At 44.4% G+C, this 22,332-nt stretch overlaps 1 protein-coding gene across 1 annotated transcript in view; it reads right to left on the reverse strand.

Moving 5' to 3' along the window:
* The window catches only part of myt1lb (myelin transcription factor 1-like, b), a 102,914-nt gene that overhangs the window by 32,308 nt on the left and 48,274 nt on the right, over window positions 1–22,332 (reverse strand). Inside the window, exons 5-6 of the mRNA XM_062398143.1 lie at window positions 6,747–7,213; window positions 1,347–2,498 (exon numbers count right to left, since the gene is read on the reverse strand). Of these exons, the coding sequence (XP_062254127.1) occupies window positions 1,347–2,498; window positions 6,747–7,213 (1,619 nt within the window). The remainder of the gene's footprint in view (window positions 1–1,346; window positions 2,499–6,746; window positions 7,214–22,332) is intronic.

A 22,332-nucleotide genomic window follows, 5' to 3' on the forward strand; every position in this document is an offset into this window, starting at 1 on the left:
TTGCACATGCACGGACACTCACACACACGTGATGACTGTGCGTTCTGCAGGCTGCGGTTCCGTTGCGGAGAGTGGAGGCAGCCAAGTGGAAGGCATATTAGAAAGCAGGGGATATTGATTGTGGCTGGGGATGGTCGGCGCTTTGCATAGCAAATGGCCCCCATTACCATACCATCTCTGGATAATTAATGTGTAGTCAGTGGGCCTGTCGTTCGTTATCGGTCATTCTGATAATGTTAAATTTTCATCTCAGCCTCATGTTTCTCTTAGAGAGCCGGCCCTCCCTCTGAATCCCCCCTGCCCCCTGCCCCACCAGCACCAGCACCCTCCCACCCCCTCCTTTTGGCCATGCTCTGTTTTATAAATCACACACAAGAGTCCTGGTCAACGAGTGTCTGCTGCTATCTCGCCCGGGGAGAGATGCTATCGTGATGTAACTGTCTCGCATCCTCTCATTATTCCAACATTAGCCAGACACCAGGGCAATGGGGAGGCTCTCGAAATTAACATTTTGCGTGGCATTTAAGTTGGAATATACAGTATGCTTGATGTGAGCCCACTCGGCATTTAAGGCGTAATATCGCCCCGCTGCTGATTTCGCCCGCTCGTATTTGTCACTCTCACCTGATATCTTCCTTATGGGAGCAAATTGCGTAACCTGAGCGTGAAGGTTGTTGCTGTAAAGGATATGATGTGAGGAATAAGCAGAGTTAAACGATGGAGCTCGCAGAGCCACCACTGTAAATGCCAACACAATGTTTCTGTTCCTGCGACTCCGCGCTGCAGGTACACAGCCATATCCAGCTCACTGTAAAACAATGACCACTGAATTTGATTATGGTATAAGTGCATTTGTCTCTCTGGCACATCAATAAGCCTCAATATGAAAGTTGGGTCATAAGCATGATAACCAAACAAAAAGAGACGTCTTGTTCTCCTTTTCCCAAAGGCGGGAGGGCCCTGTTTGGTAGCTTCCTCTCCCAAGTGCCATCTCAGAGTTTAAAAATAGGCAGCTTTACCCCAAGCTGCATCGCAGGGATGAGATTTGCGGTCCTAACAGGCCGTGCAGATTGCCATTACTTATGCCTGACAAGCCTACCCTCTGATGTTTCCATGCTGGCCTATTTTAACAACATAAGCCGCTGCTGCCGCTCCCGCTGCTACCAAGATGCGAATTTCCAAATTGGTTGAAAAAAAGCTTTTCCTGGGGTTGTAGTCAAGTTCCCAGAATGCACGTGGGCTGTCTAGTCCCCGGCACAACACAGAGCCAAACACTATCAGACATTGTCACCTGAGCTTTTTAAATGAGGTAAACATGCATCACCATGTTTGAAAGAGCCACTCACCTTTGTGATAAAAAGGCTTCTTCATGCCATCATGAAGGCGGGCTTTACGCTCAACACCATAGCCATGTCGTGGGCCATGATCGTCGTGGTTATACCTCACCCCATCTCTCCTGGCAGCCTCAGCCGCCATTTTATCTCGCATTGCCTTGGCGCGTTCGGACTCTAGTGCAATGGCCTTCTCCAGTAGCGACAGGTTGCCCTTTGTCATGTCAAACACCTCTTCAGATCGGTCCGACGTGACTGAGGCGGTGTCCTCATCGAAGTCCCGGTGGCTGGTGTGATACCGGTCATCCTGTGCGCAACTGGCGAAAGCTTTGGAGCGCGGGCTCAGCTGCTCCTCCAACTTCAAGAGATTGTCCATGTCGGAATAGTTCCGCCTGTCGTCTTGGCCATGGTGGAAATCCCCATAGCCGTGGTGCTGGAGCTGCTGATTGGGATCCCCGCACAAGAAATGGTTTTGCTGGGAAGGTCCGTTTCGGTCGGTGGACTTTGTTTCGCTTAGTTTCCGAGCTAGGTCAAAGCACTGATTTCGTAGGCACTCCAAACTGCTTAAACACACTTCCTCATCGCTGTTTTCAATTTGTCCATTGCTGGAGGTCTTAAGGTGTCCACCATTGTGTGCATTTCCCCCATTATTGGTACGGTCAGTCCCGTTCAAAGCGCCATCCTCAAACTCCTGTCCATCTAAATTGTCAGACAACACCGCACCGTGACCTTGTGCCAGCAGTTTTAGGGAGTCCACTGTCTCCCGAACCACATCACTGTCAACGTCCAAGGTTAGAGCTCCCCTCTGCGTTTCACCCCCCTCCCCCTCTTCTTCCTCCTCTTCCTCTTCCTCCTCTTCCTCCTCTTCTTCATCATCATCATCCCCTTCCTCTTCTTCCTCTTCCTCCTCCTCCTCCTCTTCCTCTCCACTGTTAGAGGAGTTGCTGTTCAGCTCAGACTCAGTCAAGGCCCGGTTGGCGGCGTCTTCTGCAATCTTGCCCAGGTTCAAGAGGGACTTTGCGACGAGCTCGTCGTAGTTTTCGTACTCCTCATTGTTGTTGTTGTCCTTCTCCGTCGTCTGGCCAGATTTTGCATTGCCAGCACCACCGCCACCGCCACCTCTGCTGTCGCCCTCGCCCCCCTCGCTGCTGCTCATCTGATCGTCCTCTGTTGGAAAGAAATAACAAACGTCTTGTAATATCATTTCCAGCATTCTATTTTACTGGCAAATCAGATTTCTGGGTTTGGTCCATCTAAATTGGATAAGGAACTCTTTGCTTCCCCTAATAATTTACTTTGAGAGTCTTAACAGCAGCTCTTGTTCTGAAGAACAGGAAGTTTAAAAATGTTGTGGTTTGGGAAAGTTCCAGTGAAATATACTCTTGTAAATGAGAATCTATGAAACCAGGGACTACTTCTCTGGCAAGTATAATATTTGTCCTAATTTCCTGTTTTTCATTAGAAAATGATATTTATAGCTTTTAAAATTACCCAGCCATTCTGCAAATAGCTGCAAATGAGCTGCACATTTCATTCAGATTAAATCAAAACATTGTGAGAAAACCTTTAAATGAGCGACATTTTTTTACAGGAGAAGCTCAAATCTGCGAGCTAATATGGAGTTCCATCTCCCACATGATGAACTCCGGTCCACAGCTATTCATCGTTTGCTACTACAGTCCCTTTTTTTCCATTCAATCATCAGTATCTTTACAATTCTTTTCATTGCTTAATTGATTCTGACAGGCTGCAAAAGGTTACTGAACCTCTTCTGTCAGTAATTTCGAGCACTCACTCCTGGAGCACTTCCAATCTCTTTTTTTTTTCCACATTTCCGCCCTGAGCCACCAAGAGCAAGTCGCTCCTGCCACTTACGTTCCTGCGGAGAAAATTAACCCAGAGGCCCACACACAAACACTCAGAAAATAATAAATAAGGGTTTCTTTTAGCTCCTGGTGGGGACAAGCAAATTGCACGACAAAAGAGAGAAACAATAGAGACAAAAAACATTGTTATTTATTATTGTCGGTGTATTATTTGTGGTTAAAATATTACTTTTCACCAGGTTACATGACCTCTGTGATCAGTACTCTGAACCCGACTGTATTCTTCAGATGGAAGTGTTCAAACACATTAGAGAATCTGAATAATATCCAATTGCACACACTGTGTAAGAGTTTTAGGGCAATAGTCAATAAAGAAATATTGAGATTTCAAAAAGGCATGCTATTACAAGAATAAAGTTGTAATTGAGAAGAAACTCATAAAGTTGCGAGAAAGAAGTTGTGAAATTGTGAGAATAAGGTGGTAATTTTACCTCTTAAAATATAACACAGATATTACCAATGATAATGTGCCAAATATTAAGTGGAATATTAAGAAGATGCTCCACATTCCGTGTTTAAGCACAGGCAAACACATTTTTTTCTGATCTTCCCCATGCAGAATGACACAAAGTTTAAAGCTAATTCTTTCTTCTTGTTATTGTTAATTATGACTTTATCTTTGGTATATTTTGAATATCGAGTTGTTTTTTCATCAACATGCCTCTAATACTCTGTTGTAGTACATAGACTACGCAAAGACTCTTGCTGACTTTCGTCCCTCGCGCACTGCACACGCACGCTAACACACACTCCAATCTAATGAGAGCAACATAATATTGGTGCTTGGGGGGTTAGAATGCTTCAGAGCGGGAAGAGGGAACAGTCACGAATGACCAGGCACATATTTTGACAGAGGAAGGCTTCTTACAGCAACCTCCTGCACCAGGGGTTTAATTTTGGATGGTGTGAAACATGGCACAGGAAAGCAATTTGAAGAGCAATCAAGGTACATAAAAGGGATATAGAAGCGAAACCGATTAAAGGAGGAACAGAGCGGCTGCCCTGACGGCGCTGAATTGGCTCTGGATTAGCCACAGAGATGTGCATGCCACCGAGAAAAACACAGAAGCTTCCGAATGTCACCTCTATTGCATTTAGCAGATTGTAATCTGCCCGGTGACCATCCAGCGCTGAGGTCTTGGTGCTAATGGGGAACATGGTAATGATGCATATTGAAAGAGTGATCTTTTGAAAGAAGAAACGCTGCAGATTAAGATGCTGCGACGCCCTTTAAATCTGGGTAAGGTAGACATTGTAATGATCACAGAGCTCGGCAATGAAAAGAATTTGCAGGATAACAACAGCTCCCACTGTGGCATGTGCACAGCACTTCAATCTCTCATAAATATATGGTAATCAGCTAGCACCTCTAGAAGGAGGAGGCTGTTGACAGGCTGAGGAGACAGTGGCAACGGTCCACTGTGTCAGAGTTAAGGGTGAGGGCTCGTCTGTGGGCTCTAATGAACACCAGTCTGCAGAGATGTTCTCACATGTCTGCGAGAAAATAAGAGCACCGGCTGCCGAGACGCCACATCAACACTTGGTGGGTAGAGCTGCTGCGCTCACAGGGTTAACGCACTCCTCTCTCAGAGCCTCACTCCTAATTGGACTTGAAGGCACTGTCAGGTCCAATCGTGATGCAAAGCAGAGTCTGCTGGAGACGAACCTGCCAAATCTGGTGTTGGGCACGTCAGAGTGCAGGGGGGGCAACAAATGGGGCACGAGTTTCTGAAAAGATGGTGTTTTTTTATCATTTTTCAGGAGAGACTTAGTATCTAGATCAAATTTGCTTAGGCTTAAAATCGGAAACTTCTAACGTTTTGAAAATTATTAGTTTGTTTGTATTTGTTCGTTTCTGAAGGGTACAAACAATAATCATGGCTGCAGTTTAGCAAGATCTGTTCCATTTAGGTTCTAGCAAAGATCTTAAAAACACTTAGACAAACATGTTAAATATTTCATAGGGAAATAAAGAGAGGGAGCAAAGCTGAGTTCTAAGACAGAGTATTAGGGACACAAAGAAAGAAAAATAAATCTGAGACTTCAAGTATAAGGTTATTATATTACACTGTCAAAGTTGTAATATTAAGAGAAAATTATTAATTAGATTAGATTCAACTTTATTGTCACTGCACAGTACAAGTACTTATACAACGAAATGCAGTTTAGCATCTAACCAGAAGTGCAAAAAAAAGGAGTTAAAGTGCAGAGTATTGTGCGTATATGAAATGTAAATAAATAAGATATGGAAATTATATACATTATATGGAGTTATACTTAAGGTTTCAGAAATAATAAAATACTTTAATACTTTTAAACTGAATTTATTCTGCGAAAGAACATGACGAACTTGCAGGTTGCAGAACATGCCTCTTTGGTGGAGGAGGAAATGTTAGGCAGTGGTCTCTCATTAATAAATCTGCGTCTTATTCAAAGAGGCTTCGTAGTTTCTAAAGAAACAAAAAGATTCGTCATCTGAACTCTGTCGAGCACAGACTCTTCAAATTAATTTCATGACATTTTTCTCAATAAATTACAGCTTTCTACTTAATTACAGCTTTATTCCTGCAATATTACAGCCTTATTCTTAAAAATCTCAGATTGTCGCAGATTTCAGCAATTAGATATTTCTTCCTATTCCAATGCAAAACACTCTGCAGTTGAACATCAAGACCAACTGCCACAATTAAAAATACAAAACCAGACATTTGCAAATCTTTTCTTGAAAAATATTATTTTTCCATGAAAGAAAATCTTTCATTAGAGCAATTCACCATTTTGGGAAACACATTTATTTGCTGATTTAGTGTTAAGTTTAAATTTAGTGCAGGGAAAAGGTTGAAACACAAATTGGTTACCACCATTATACAGATATGCATTTCATTATTATTAAATCCAAATTTACCTTTTACTCTGCAAAGTTATGGTCACGCTAACTAACCATGGTTTATAGTTGGATGATAACTAGCTAGATGGCTGTATGTCACAGCCAGCAGCCAGTTGGCCTACCTCAGAATTAACCAGCAACTACCAGCCCATCTAACGCTCTTTGAATACTCTTATATCTTGTGTTTGGAAAAACAAAAGTATAAAAACTTTTTTCTGTTTTAAGTGCGGTAACTTGCCAAACTATTTCTTGGCAGTTACCAGGCAACCAGTGGAGAATCCTGGATGCTACTGGGCCCAGCCAAGAAATATTCCAACACATTTCCTCCCGATAAAAAGTTATGCCGATGTCTGTTGTTACCAAGATTAAACACATGAGATATAACATGTAACTGGTAGGTGGACTTTGTGATGATTGAATGGCTGGTGATCATATTCTCCATCTTTGCGCTAAGCCTGGCTCCTTGACCCTTAAGTCTACTGCACAGACATGACAGTGGTATTGACCTTGTTGTTTTTCAGTAAAAAAACTAATTAACAATTTTTCTAAAATGTTCAACCGTTTCTTTTGAAATTCCCAAAAAGTAGTTCCAGTGCATTTGACAAAATTGGCTCATGTAGTGTGATGGGAGAGTGTCCTCACCTTGCCCTTGACTCTGCTCTCCTTCTTCCGACTCTCCCCCTTCATAGTCAGCTTCCTCTACTGCTTCCTCCTCCTCATCCTCCTCTTCCTCCTCCGCCTCCTCCACCCGTTCCTCATCGCCCTCCTCCTCTTCTTGCTCCACCTCTACCTCCTCTTCTTCCTCCTCCTCCTCCCCAGCGCCTCTGTCCACCTCCCCCTCTTCGGGCTCCATTTGCTCTACGTTGTAGTCCATGTAGCCCTCCACCTCCTCCTCTTCCTCCTCCTCCACTTCCCCCTCCTCCACCTCTACGGCTCCCTCCTCCTCCTCTTCCTCCCTGTCGTCCATCTCCTCGGTCCCGTCTGTCTCGTAGCATTCCTCCATCGTGGAGTTGTCCATGTCATCTAGGTAGGTGCTCCTCTTGGGGGATGTTTCCAGGGTCTGTCTGTCTAGACTCTTTCTCTTCTTGGCCAGGGGGCAGCCATACACACTGCGGGGGAGAGATAAGAGGGCAGCCATTAGCCTTTAGCCTCACCTGGCCGTCGATGCTCATTTGCACTCAGGTGTCTGTAAAGAGTCGTGGTTAACAAACTACAACAGAGTAGGAATGCAACAAGGAACAAGGGCCTTTTACTGCAGGAAAAGCAATGCCTCTTATATCTGTCTGCTGGGGAAAATATGGAACTTTGCTCAGCCGACCTTAATTAGACACGTACTCATTAGCTATTGAGCAATTATAATAAAATGCCATGCTCCATTTCTTCTAGAAAACAGTTACAAAGGGATAAAATCTCTTTCTCTGAAGCACCCACAGCTGCAGATTCACTTTACTCCCATATTCATTAATATTTAGGTAACAATTTGTTCTTCGGGCCACGAGGAAAAAAATCTCTGTGCGTGCTCTGCAAACACTCAGCGCCGCGGACTGATATGCCCTTGCTGTGACGCGAGCCGAACGCACCACAACACTAGTGTGTGTCGGGGACTGACTGTAAGAAGGCAGGACCTGTAGCCTGAATAATTGAATCTTGCCAAAGCACCTCAGGTTTTTAATGTATTCTCCGGCTCCCCGAGGCAAGTTGGGGGGGGCAGATCCTAATCTGATAATCTGATAATCTGTGTATTCGCTCAGGCTGTTGATCACAGGGACTTAATCCATTTCACTCATAAAACCTGTGAGAGCCCCCGAGCTGCTACCTGCCCGCCCCCCCTCCTCTCCATGTGTGCTCAACGTGTGCATGCTGCCGCTGCCACATCAGTGCATGTGTGGGTATCGTCGCTGTGTTCACGCGTTTCTGGCACGTTTGAACAAAGGCACCCACACAGTCAGAATTATGATGCGTTCCTCTGACTGTTTTGGCCATCAAATAAACCCCCTGTCGAGGTTCGAGTGTAAAGGAGCTAAACACGCTTTTGGGCATGTTCAATCGGCTGTGAAATATCCCTGGCTCCTATTTTTACAACCTCTGGATGTTTCCCCGGCTCCACGCTACTTAGAGTAAGACCTGATGTGAATGAATGGCACAAGGCTGCCTGTGAGAGTAAGAAAATGGATGTTGTTATACAACGTGCACCGCATTTGTGGCGGATCAGCGGTTGCAGGCGCTGATGGAGGACTGGAGTTCTAACCTGCTTCCAGACATGCACTGAACTCCTGATAATCTCTGGACATTCTCCGTAGGGGCTGAGAACACAAATGTTTGAGTGATAGAATCTTTCTCCAGAGTTTCTCCGTGAAAAAAACTTTGGAGAATGTCCGAATGATGCGATGTGAGAACACAGAATGAGATCCTCTGCTCGATTCACTGTGAGTGGGTAGGTGTGTTGATGACCTTTTCAACACGCAACTGAAACAAAAATATATATATATATTGAAGGAAACTAACATCTCAAGATGAAAAAGTAGTAACATACATGAAGAAGACACCAATAATGAAGTCAAGAGAGTTTTTGATGGTATGGGGCGATGAGCTGGAAATGTCATGCCGCAGCAGAATGTATACGTAAGCCTGCCTCCGCCTGCTGCACCGCTCCGGAGAGTTTGATAGACTGGTCTGAGCAGACAATCTCCTGCTGCATTGTTCATGTGTGAGGCAAACTCCTGAGAAAGTCTGCACCTATTTCTGTGGACAGTCTCTGGAGTTCGTGTCCGAAACGGCTATAGAAAACTATTTCAGCTCCCTCTACTTCGACTCTGTTTTTCACGTCAGTCTGTCCCACAGTCCAATATCCTATCTGTCCTCCCCTCTCCCTCTCTCACCCTCTCTCCTTGGTCCAACCCGTCCATCAGTCAGTCAGGGTCCAGTCACCTGGCAGGCTCAATCTCGCCAAGCCCAGGGATTCCTTAATGGTCTGACCCCCTGCAACCAGGGGCCTTATTTCATTAATCTAAGCCCACATGGAAACTCATTCCCTGCCTGACAGCCAGACCTCTCCCCCGGGGCAGTGTGAGGGTCTGCGGGACAGTGAGAGAGGAGGGGTGTGTGTGGTGCGCTGCGGCACTGTGATCAATAATGCTTGTGACCAAACATCTCAAAAGCACATTAAAATGCCACTCATCCTGGGCCCCTCCATTCCGGGGCCCTCTCCAAATAAATCAAGGGCCGGTCCCAGCAGGTTAGCGGCTGCCAAGGCAGGCGGGCTGGCAGCAGAGGAGGATAGGTGAGTGGGAGGACGGAGGGGGAGGGAGGGGAGGCAGGGAGGGAGAGAGGGGAAAGTGGTGTGGGAAAGTCAGATAGTCACAGCCGCTCACCACTCGTCTCCCTCCTCTGTCTTCTCGTCCGGCCTCACCACCTTTATCTTACCAGTAAAGTGGCTCATGCTGTCGAGCGCAGAGCCGCAGCAGAGCTCGGCGGCTGACAGGTGCGACTGCGCCGGAATCACTCGGAAAAAACGGCCGTTGAATAGCTGTAATTGCTCTGCAACATCAGCTAATGGACAAAAAATAATAAACACTTGGCTGTGTATTTCTTTTTTTCATTGTGTCTTCAATAAAGACAAGTGCACTTTAATATTTCGGGTCAGGACTGTACAAACAAAGAGGTCTTTTGATGGCAGAGAGTGAGCGTGTTTTAAAAACTTCACTCCGCTTAAAGTTCCACCTACGATGCCACCGATACTTGGCTCCCTTTTACAAAGCGCCTGCCTTTTTATAAAGCAGAGCGTCTTATGTAAATGACTTGTAATCACACTCGCGTTAAGAGGCGTTGAACACACAATAACTCTGGTCTCAGGTGTCCTCCCGTCCCTGAGCTGTCAGGCTGCTGTGACACTGCGCGTGAGTTTGCCCCGGCGCTCCCCCAAGCCCCGGTGATGACTAAGACGCAGGAAGCCTCCGCGGCTCCGCCATCCCACGTGTTTTCTGGCTCTGTCGCCGTGTGACCTTGGCTGCAGCGTTCGTCATCGCAGGCGCTGCATCCCACTCACTGCACTTGGCAATTAAAATTCGAGAAACAATTAGGTGGCGTTTAAAATGAGAAAAAAAAAGGAGAAATTGTGCAGGATTCATGCAGAGAGAAAAGGACGGAGATGAGAAAAATACTGTAGGTTTTAGTGATTCGCAGATGTTCAATTACACTTGCGGTTGATCCGCGGGTCGGGTGGGTGGGGTCGTGGAAATTAAGTCCTGATTAATAGTGGATTGGTTTGGGTGAGTGAAATAGGCCAATTGGAAAAGTCCTCAAAAGACCATGCGCTTTCTTTTTGGAAGACAATCTTCATTCTGCGCAGCCGGGTGCATCATGAGGCGAGGCCGAGTCGCCCAAATCCCGGCACAGTGGAAGTTATTTGATTTATTGAATGTTCATGCTGGTGCAGGTCTCTTAATCAGTGAATAAAATTCCTTCGGGTGGGTAATGGGTGGATGAGTCAGGCGTAAGTGCGGATAGGGATGACGTCAGAGCCGATCGGTGCATCTCTGGTAAGTTTCTCTTTGTGGGAAGAATCACAAAATCCTGGAAATGTGAAAGTGAAGGCCCCGTTTTCTGGAGCTTTAATGTGAGGCGGGAGAGCAGAGCTGCAGGAGAGGGAGGGCTCCTGTTCGGCTAATTTTGGGCGACAGTTGAGCGACTGCTGGAATGCGACAGCGTTGCACGGCGCCTTTATTAGCAGTCATATTAGCGGCTGTTCTCAGCAGGGGCAAAAGCTTTAGCCAGTCATTAGCATCACACGCTATTTGTCTCCCTGACACAGGGATGAGGCTGCCGGTGCCTCTCCCTCTGCCTCCTCTCACCGCCGCTCTCTTTCTCTCGACTCCTCTCTCATCATCTCCTGCTGTCACCCCACATTCTCACCTCATATTTCTCCCTCATGGTTCTCACTCATCATAACCTCACCTCCACAGCCCCCCCCCCCTCGTCTATATACCTTGGAGTGTACATTGCCGCACCTCTCCCACACCAATTCACCCCAGCTCCATTGTTGTCTCTTCCCGCTTTTTCTCTCCCACCAGAGCGTGAGTGGAGATGCACCACCTCTGGCTGTGCCCCCGATCCAGCAGAAGGATCTATAGACACGTGTGGCAGAGCCCCGTCTCCATGGTGATACCCTGCAGAAATCCATGAGGGATTCGCCATCCTCACAGCCAGACAGTGAGGAAAAATGAAAGAGAGAGAGGAAGACAGACAAGGAGAGAAAATGAGAGGTGGTGGGGGGGGGGGGGGGGGGTATAAGGGCTATAGGGGGAGACAGATGGCGTCTATGGTTATTGTGCATGTTTGCATGTGTGTATAAACAGTACTTGTTTTTTGGCCCCACAAAATTGGGAAATGTATAGGAGAGGAGTTACAAAGAGGATCAAAAATGTGTGTGTGCGTGTGTGTGCGTGTGTGTGCGTGTGTGTGTGTGGGGGGAGATAGAGCAGAGAGGATCATTTCAGAGCTGTCAGGCTTCTCCTGCTAGCAGGGGAGAACAAAAGACAGTGTCTTGGTGCAGGAGGCTCAGCGCATGGCAGACGCTGCAATTTGGGGCGTTTTCTTGCGGCTCAGGCTCCAGCTCGCATATCAGCCGCCACTGCTCTCACACACGCACGCACAGACACAGAAGAATGCCTGTCAGTTACTCAGTGTTGAAATAATCCTCAGTAAAACTTAAAATGATGCTTGTGTGCGAATGCTTATGCCCAGAAACTAAATGTCCACTTGGACTTACGCTGAAGTCTCAACAACGATTAAAGTCAGATCTCCCGGTGTTTGGTTACATATTTGAACAAAAGCACTGACAATCCAACTTCTACGTTCCTTTGACAATGCGGCGGTTGGTTTGTCTCAGACCGTGCAGAGCAGTGGAGAAGTAGCCGACAGGCATCGGAATCCGACAGACATGCTGTTCAGCTCACTGGTTCAGTAAGCCAGTTGTGGCCCATTGGCTGCTCCAGCTCTAATGTTTGGTAGCCGGGAGCCAACAAACCCCGTCTCAACTTTAGTCATATACACTCTGCCCCTTGCATCGCCTTGACTCTTGCCGTTAACTCTTGCACTTGTTTTATCCGTGCCACTGCCACCGCCTCATGCCCTACAGTCTGTGTAGTCTCCTCCTTATCCCGAGCCCAGCGTGAGCCTCAGAGCTCACACTGAGATGCAGGGCCGTGGCTGGCAACCACTCTACTGGGCACAGCAACATCTTCCTACATTTCATCCTCTCTCCCTGAGCCCATGCAAGGCCTCAGCTGCTCCCTTAGAAAACCATATCTGCCAAGGACAGAACATCAGGCTCCCTCATTAATATTTGATGTGCCTAATGGTGTCTTTATCAAGGAGATGGAATATAATTGGTGGAGAATCTTAGATGAAGCTGAGGGCATGAGAGATAGACACGGAAGAGCTGCTCAGACAGTGAGATATTTAATTATTTCCTTTTGCAAAACAAAGATTGGGACCTTAATTTGATGAGTCAATACAGCTCAACAATTATTCAGGATTTAAAAATACTGTTTTCTCTCTGAATATAAATTTTGATCATCAGCCATATTTTAAGGATCCAAGGTAGACTTACCACAAGCTATGAGATAGTGAAACGATGTTATATTCTCTCCTGTACAAACCACAAGTCAGCATTAAATATATTTTATTTACGATGTCAAGGAGAAGCACTACACTACCCATAATCCTCAGGTGACATGATAGGAGGAGCTCACTGTTTTCATGAAAGTGTTTTAACAAAGATGAGGAAAAGTGTTCAAAGGTGAAAATCCCTACCACAAGGTTAAATTATAGAGAAGTCATTGGAAAGGGATCAAACGCAATGGTTTATGGGATGTGTAGTTCATTCACTCTTTAAATGATTATGTCCACAGTCTTGTACCATTGTCTTTTTACTGTTTTTACAAACAAAAATTGCGCAGAATCAAATGCTCGATGGTCAAGATTCATCTCATAGATGGTCGGCCTGGTTCCACACTTGAAACTCTTTATATGAGGATTTTCTGACAGTCAATGGAGAAAATGAATTGGAAATTTACTCCAAGATCCAGAGCCGTTCTTACTGTTATGATTTATCAAACTTTAGGCTGCTTTTTTAAGCATTTTTTGCCTCCAGCTCCTCAAATGTGAAGATTTTTCTTGTCTTACATAACAGTAAATTAAATATCTTTGGGATTTGCTCTGTTTAAAGACCACACATCCATTTGCAGATGTAATTTATCTCAATGTAGTACAAGAAACAGATCTCATCAGCTGTTTGACCAGAACTCCAACTGTGTTGTCCAACTCAACTGAAACACAACTGAACAAAGTCTCCTCCTCGTGACACGGCTTCCTGAACCTGAAGAGCGGATGTTGTATGAGAAACCAAACTCCATTTACAATTCTGTACACTTTAAAAGAATTACAAAGTATTTTTATCTGACCTTAAAGTAATTGGAACGGGTAGGGGTTACCATTGTACCCATTAGAAATTAATGTAAAATCTAAATTATTTTAAAGATAAAATATTTCAGCTTTTGAAATCATAATAATAATAATAATAAACTTTATTTATGTTGCAGTTTTCAAAACAAAGTTACAAAGTGCTTAACAAGTAAACATGATAAAAGCATTTGAAAAACAGCTTAAATTTCAATGAATAATTTATCAAAAGAAGCAACATAAAAGAAACAAAGACATATAATGGAACAATGCCATATAATTAAAATAAGGAAATAAATTAGGGGTTACAAAAAGCCATGGTTTAAGATATTGGTGATACAAGATGACTTGAAAAATAAAAGTAAATTCAGACCACAAGCGCGGTTAACACAAATAAAAAAAAAAAGGATTGTAAAAGAGGATAAGAACTCAGCGAGTCTGACTTTGCCATAACAGAAAAGATCTAGTCAACCTTGGTTATCAGCCTTTTTTGTGGACTGTCTATTATATAATCTGAATTTATATAATCTAACAACACAAAGGTTTAGAGTCACAAACTATTAGGGATTTGGGTCTTCAGACTCGTGGGAACATTGAGTTCAGGAATTTTGAGTCAGACCTGGCAGAGTATTGACATTTGTGTCACACAAGATATTTTGCATAATTTTCGAGTGGAGGTCCTGAGCGGGGGAGCTCATCGGACAGCACATTCTGAGCGTGTAATGCGGCTATCTGTCATCCTGAAGCTAAATTCACTCCTGGATTAGCCAAGTAAGGAGTCTCTCTCTCCCTCTCTCACTACCAGCGTAATGACTCCAATCAATCACCCGAACTCCAAGACACACACCAGACACATAGACAGAGGCCAGCTAGTTAGCTGCTAGCCCGGCAGCCATTTTGGAAAAGGAATCCCTTCCTCTAGCTTGTCAATTTGTCTCTGTAAACCACAGTGGAGGCTGTCGCAGGAGTGGGTTATTTGGATGAGCTGATAGAATTGATTAGATGTGAATGAATTGGAAAAAAAAACAAGGTAGTTTAATTAAACTGGCAGCACAAATACAAATGATAATTTATTTTAATCATTGCATTTGATACTGAATAATGTCATGCATCAAGTCACTCACAATAGAATATATTATTTACATGTGGAACTAAACTATGAATGTAAAGATTGATTATTGATTAAATCTGTGTGGAGTTGGAAAGACGTGAACACATCAGACCTCTGTAGCCTGCTCCTCGTCTCTGCTAGAGGTTATAGAGGCTTGAGGCCACAATAGCCACTACTAGCATAACACACCCAAACCTCTGACCCAGCTGTCAGTGGTCAACTTGCATCTTGGGTAATGTAGGCAACCGGGTTTTGACAGGGAGGAAAAATGCATACAAATCTCCACTCAGTCTGTTCTGAAAAAAATAGATCAACAGAGACCTTGTAATCCAAACAACAAAAAGTAAAAAAATGTTTTGTTATTGGTTACGTTATTTTAATAGTGAGGTCTGGGACTCACTCTATAAAGTGCCTTGTTGTAATTTATGCGATGATTTTAACTCCTTAACATAAAGCTTTATTAGTGACCACACCTGATTCAAAACATATCACTCAGTAACACAATGATATGCTACTAACTGCCACTGAATCGACAACACTTTGTTTTCTGAACTAGTTTTGGATATATTTGTGGTAAAAAAACATAAAAGGCACAATTAACACCTCTATTAGTAACTTGGATAAAAAATACACAACCCAATGCTTTTGAATATTAAGGTGTGTTTATAAACTCTATATTCATGACCAATTTAACATATTTTTTTTAAGCTTGTTCTACAGGAACATGTGAAGACATAAAGCTGGAGAAGGTGGAACATCACGCTGCACTAATGTACAGTTAGTATTGGTCTTTTCGTGAGATTAATTAAGATAATAACGATAAAATAAATGAAAAAACATCAGCCTTTTCCTTTACAGTAATTCTCGCACAGTAAAGTAGCTGTGTTGCCGCTCTGCATCGTGTTTACCAGGCTCCATCTCCTCAGCACAGGAGGAGGGCTTTCTGACACTGATGTAATTTAGTTGGCAGCTGCTCTGAGGAGAGGGCTTGCCCCGAGGTGGGATTATGGGGGGAGGCTGTGACTGGGGAGAGAGAACTCGTGGTGGGGGGGAGAGTCAGGGGTTAGAGGTCAGGATGTGCCCAGCCTGGAGCTGGCCCTGAGCGAACTGCTGCCCCCCCTTCCTCCCACCACCCTGAAACCCTCATTCTCCATGCCCACGTTCCCCTGGCACGCTCCGCACTCACTGCACATGATCTGTTATTCCCTGTGATGTCTTTCCTCGGGGATGGCAGTTATGAAAAAAAAGAGAGTGAATAAAAAAAGAGGAGGACGGGGAAAAAAGCGTAAAACACCACCTGTTTATCTGTCGCCGGGTAATGTCAGAGAGGTACTTTTTAGGGTTGTCATACAATGCACAGGAGGCAAATAATGGTGCGGGGGTTACAATGGGAAAAATAAACAAAAGGCATGAGAGAGGAAGTCATGATGAGGGATGTGCCTGTGGAAATCTGGTGGCCGCGGTTATGAAGCGCTTTCAAAGTGAGGGGTTTATGTGAGGACAGGAAATGCAGCAAGAAAAAAAAACACCTCTTTAAAGTGCCATGAAGGAGACGTAGAGATGTAGAATAGATAATGTAGTATCTACCTACGAATCCCACAAACGTCTGTCTGGCTGTGTTTTTGTCTGTCTTCTACAAACAGTTCATCTTACTGGCTGCAGGCTTTGTGTGTGTGTGTGTTGTTAATGGCTCGAGCAAGTGAAGTGTTAGTAATATTTGGACACGTGATACGTTCAATATTAATCAAATTTGAATAGACAGGAGAGCGGCGCTCTGTAGCAGTCGAAGGGGGTTGGTCGAAGTTGTGTACTTGTGTTAGCAGTTGCTTAACAGACCTCATGCATTGATAGAATAAATTTAACACTCACACAGTTTTAGTTCATGAACAGAATTTACCATTTAATCTTCTCTGCAGATAAACCAGGAGGATGAACACAAAGTTCTCTAACATTTCTCTGCACCATAGAGTGCGCACAATGTCCAGCACGCAAACAATAACAACCGACAGCATGTTGTGGAACTGTTTGAGGAAGACTCACTAATGACAAGGAATAATTCTGAAGAAGCTCCGGACAGCCCAAACAGGCAGGTTTAGAACTAGCACTGAACCAGTGGTTACAATACACTGCTATTACCGCTACTGCTCAAGACAAGGACCAATCTCTGTCCGGCTCCGTTCTCCACTCGTGAAACGATAACAACAGTATCAGAGCCAAACTGAAAGGAGCCCCAAGGCTGCTTACGCCGTCTCAAGTGCATAAGCTAATGACTGAGCTGACAGATCCAACCAACTCTGTTCTTTTCACCCTCAGCCCACACTGCCTTTTCGGTGATATAAAGCTTCCCCATTAAATATGGAAATTTCCGTTTCGGTGACAGATACTTCACAGAGGGGGGCTGATGGCAGAGACGGTGTTTTTTTGGAAGGGGAAGTGGCAGATTTTGATTAATGCGACCTTATCTGGTTCTGCACATGGAGGCAGAGGGGTTGCTGAGCTTGGCGGGGGTGGATGGCTTGCTTGTTCTCCTCTTCCCTCTTCCAGGCCTCTTTCTCACTCTCTCTGTCTCTATTTGAAATGGTTTTACTAACTCGCTCGCTCGCTCTGCATTTCTGCTCCTGCCGTCCCCTCGTTCTCACTTTTGTGGTTAGCACACTTATCTCTGCGATAATGTAAGCTTTGCTCCAACGTCTTGTAGTCGCACTGTTCTTCAACTTCATATGGCCCTCTGATAATTCTGTGTGATTTCTCTCTTCACCCTCTGTCCCCTCTTCACCCTGTTCATCTCTACATCCCTTCTCCCTTTTTCCTTTTCCTATTCCACTTAGACATTTCCTCTTAAAACTGCTCCTCCCCTCTCCTCTCATCTTCCTGCCCCCTTCCTCTGCCTCTCTATCTACTTTCCCTCTCCTCTCCTCCTTCCCCTTACTTCTTCCTCTCCTCTGCACCTTTCCCTCTCCTCTCCACTCCCTCCTGTCTCGCCTCATCCTCTCCTCTTTCACACCCTCTGCTCTTCCTCTCCCTATCATCTTTCTCTCCCTCTTCCTCCTCTTCTCTCCTCTCGGGCAGAGAGTGGGGTGCAGCGGTGCCACCGCTTCCCTCTGTCACTCCATCACCATGCACCTGGCCCAGTTCCAATGCTTTTAGTGGGAGCTATCTGTCAAGCTATGAATAATACAGGCCCAAGGCTGGTGCTAGCTTGCTAGCTAGCTATGTGGAATCCAAATGAGGTCTACAGCAGGAAGAGAGCACTTGACTTTAGCTTGCTACCACGCTCCCCCTACCAAGACAGGCAATTACTCAGCCCACAAACCCAGCTGCAGTCATGGCAATCATAATCGCAACCCTTCGTATCCCTGTCTGCACACACACACACACACACACACACACACACACACACACACACACACACACACACACACACACACACACACACACACACACACACACACTCACTTCCTGATCCAAATAACACCAACATTATCTATTGAGAGAAACAAAGTGTGAACAACTTTCCTGCCATTCATGACATGAATCTCTTCTTGTACTGAATGAATGGGGTACGTTCATCTTTCACCAGGTTCATTGGAAAAACAAAATGTGTTTACAGTGATTTCAAGGAGGATAATGACAAAATCATGCGGGGCTGGATTACTCCAGTCCATCTATAAGATATATCTATATGTAGTAGCCTATAATAGCTTTTAAAATCATCTTCATAGAATAATGTTATTATGTCTATTGATTTTTGCCATTGATTCCCGCATGTTTCTATGTCTGTTCTCTGTGTTTCAGGAGGTTTTTGTGTTATCTGTCCCTGATTGTATTTATACATGAATCTTCTTTATTTCATTTGCTGCCCATTTTATCCAGGACTCCCTGGCGGAAGAGATATTGTATCTCAATGGGACTTCTGCCAAAGCAAAACAGCTCTGTACGGAGTTACTTTTAAGTTCTCTAGATACACATTTTCATCTGGATCTGCACCAAATTGCACAAACTCATAAATATCGGTCTGCTAAACATCTCAGATGTGTTGTTGAAAAATGGCCAAACCTACCGCAAGGTTAAAGACAGACCCCTGATTTGGCTCAATGCACAAACTGAATGGATTCGTCCCCGACCCACACTGCTTCCTTCCACCAAGTTTCGCGGCAATACATCAATTTTTGTATATTTCTGCTTGCAAACAAAAAAACAACAACCAAGGACAAATCCTGGGTTGGAGCCGGGGGGGGGGGGGGGCCTGAGGTCTTTTTAATTTATTTAATAAACCAGTCACTTATTAACTATACTATCAACATTAATAATAAATATGACAATTTGCTAATAATAGTTTTATTTTCTAAGATTTGTGAAATACACAATGTGAACAAGGAATAATTAACAAGACATATTCAATGATATGAGACTTTTCTCTTATCTATAGAGCTAACACTGAACAAGGAATGACTTAGATGTGCACCTTACTGAATCAGGAATTGTGCACGGTTGTTGGACATATAATTGGCCCCTCTGTGTAGTTTGAGGCCCCTTTATGGCCCCTGATTTAGAGAAATCCAAGATCCACCACTGCAACCAACAAACAGACAGGGGTGAAAACATAACATTGCTTTACTTTTTCATTGCAGAAGAAGTTTAACGTTTGGAGACACACACTCTGACTCAAATGTCACCAAAGGAGCTCCTCCTGTCTTTCTGTTATTCCATATTAAAGCCGGCGCAGAGCCGCAAAGATCCATTATCAGCGGCGGAGTCACTTCATCACGTCTTATCTGATGATTAACAGGAGACACGTCGTCCACCTTTATCTTACTTGTTCTACAGTTATGGCAGGAGTCTGAGAGGGCTATCACATGTATCAGACATATGACACATGTACGGCAGTGTAATTAGCTTTGCGCCGAGGCATCCTGAGGTGACAGTGTTAACCCATCCGTCATTGCTTCTAATCATTCGTCGGCGGAGTGTGGGATGTAATTACAGAGTGCTAGGCAACGACAGGCTTCACAGGTAAAAATAGTCATGCAAGGATGAAGAGACTCCTGCATGTGTTTGGCATGTGGAGCGTGTGCGCAAAGTGTTTGTGCATGCGGGTGGGAGGTGGGGGGGAGAAGTGTGCGAGCATGGCTGTGGGTGTCTGTGCGTACGCATGCCTGGGTGTATTGTGGTAATGAGATCTAGTTAGTGATGCTCCAGAGTGTCTTATTAACAAATAATAACAGCACTCCTTTGTTTTTTTTACCTCTCCCCCCATCTATTATTCACACCTCACAGATTTACTCATGATTCATTTATAGGAGCATCTTGTGCAACCTAGAAACTAAATGTCACCCAAAACATCACTTTCAGATGGAGCTGTGTGTATGAGCTTGTACATAGTTTTTTTTTATTTTTTATGTATGAATCGAATCAGAGCATGTGTGTCTTTGTGTTTCATCACTCCCTGGGAGTGTGTCCACCTTCAATTTGCCCTGCACTGAATAAACGGCGATAACAACCCAACAGTGCTGCAGGAAGCAAAAATCTGCCATCTAGCTCCGTTTGTATGTGCACACGTGTCTGCAAATGATAGAGCGCCATTGAAATAGACGAATCTGATCGTGGTGAGGCTGTGTTGAGGCCATTCTGCCATTCAACCCTCCCTGCAGTGAAACCAGCATGATGCCCGGTGTACTTTAGAGGGATTCTGTTTCCGCTGAAATTGCCAGGTTGGAGAGCGGCACTCAGCTGGGAATGCTGCTCTACATGTGAAGTAGGTTGCGTGTGTGAGGGCTTCGGAGGTGCCTGCGTGCGTGTGTGTGGTTGGTGTGTCTATATTTGTGTTGGCGCGGATTAAGAGCGACAACGTGGGTGTGAGTGTGCGTGCGAACTTGTGTGTCAGTGCGTTGCCCTTTGCCTCGCTCCCCTCTCTCTCCAGGTGAAGAGCCTGCTCTGAAGGCTCTGCTCCAGTCGAGGGCCCTCGAAGTCAGCCTGGCAGCACTTTACCCAGACAGAGGTAAGCCTACAGGAGACCATCTGTCTTAGCCTCAAACACTTAATGGACCATCAGACGACGGCCACAAGTAGTTTAGCATCAGCAGCCAGCACCGCCCTTGTAGAGCATTTTGTAGGTGCAGAGAAGCCAAATATTAATATTAAAAAATTAAGTTCTTCAGGGCTTATTTAACTTACAAATTCAGTCTCATTGCATAGGCTTACTATCAAATTGGACCCGGGATTATCACGTCAAAAGTAATTGATGGATCAAGGATTTGGAATCCTACAACATTAAATAGACCAAACCCAAACAACAAACAACAAAACTTAAAACAATAATCCAATAGACGCTACAACATATAGGTGTGTGTCATGCTATTTTGAGGTCATCAGTTTAGCGCTAATATCTGCATCATTTCCATGGTGCGTGACACAGGGGTTGTATACAAGCAAGTCAAGTTTCATTCAAGTGAGTGCAAACGATATCTTCTTATACACGTTAAAAACTAAGTTATTGTATTATTCTATTGAAACATGAAAATGCACGCAAATGAAAAACTGTCAGTCATTTGTAATAAGCCTAATCATTTTATTTTGTCAAGATATTTTCACTGTTTCAGAATAGACAGTAAACACTATACTGTATTATACTACAAAGAAAGATGTCAAAGTAAAAGGACAAGTCAGAACTTTCTATTTATCTGACTTATTGACAATTTCCCCATCCTGTCTGCGGCAGTAAGTCACGAGTCAGTTTTTTTTTTAGCAAAGTTACTCGAACCATAGCAACAGTGAATGTATCAAAGAGAAGTTTCATCCGCAGAATCATGGCGCTCATGAGTTTGTGTCTTCATGATGTAGGTTGTGAAAATACTCCATGTTTTTTCTGCTGCGGTTTGCGTCATTACCTGGTTTATTCACCCAATCAACATATTTTATCACATAAAGTCCGACAGTTGTGGAATTAATTGGAAAAATGCTCCAGCGGGAAAAAAAAACTGTAGACCTCCAAACAAGCCTCCACTGTATTTCTGTCAGTCGTTGGGCTCATTGTAAGTACTGTCACCCTCCTTGTACTCATTTGTATTTATATAAGGCACCAGTGTTGTACTCTCCTGCATCAACAAGTATGTGAGGGTCAGAGCCATCTAAATTTGTGCATCGGGGGGGATGAGGAAATTTACCTCAACAATTCAAACAACAGATTTGTGCAGATGTCTGTCGATGCACCAGAGCGGTCCCTACATCACAACGTCAGTGACTATGCGTGGTCAGCATCAACCTGACTAGAAAGTAGTAGCTGATACATGTCACAGACAATTTAGATAAGGATGGACGACATGACAGTGCCCCAAAGGCCAATCCAGATCCCCACCCGGTGGTTGGTTACAGAATAGATCATCAAATGCCGCCTGCTCCATGTTAGTGGATGGGGCATATAACAATTCAAAAAGTCAAGTGCACGTTAAATAAGTTTTTAACAAACTCCAGGTAGTAGGTAGTCCTTATCAGGGTAAGGATTGTCAGAGTGTCAATTTTACCATTAAGTTTTGTTTTAATTAGTTGGTTAATGTTATACAAATGGGGTGAAACATCAAGATTGACCCCTGAGACTGAAACGCATTTTGTCAAGTGCGTATATCTACTGGATCTCATACTCCGTCCTCCGAGCACTAC

The sequence above is a fragment of the Platichthys flesus genome, chromosome 10 (genome assembly GCF_949316205.1).
Source record: "Platichthys flesus chromosome 10, fPlaFle2.1, whole genome shotgun sequence".
Classification (NCBI taxonomy): Eukaryota; Metazoa; Chordata; class Actinopteri; order Pleuronectiformes; family Pleuronectidae; genus Platichthys; species Platichthys flesus.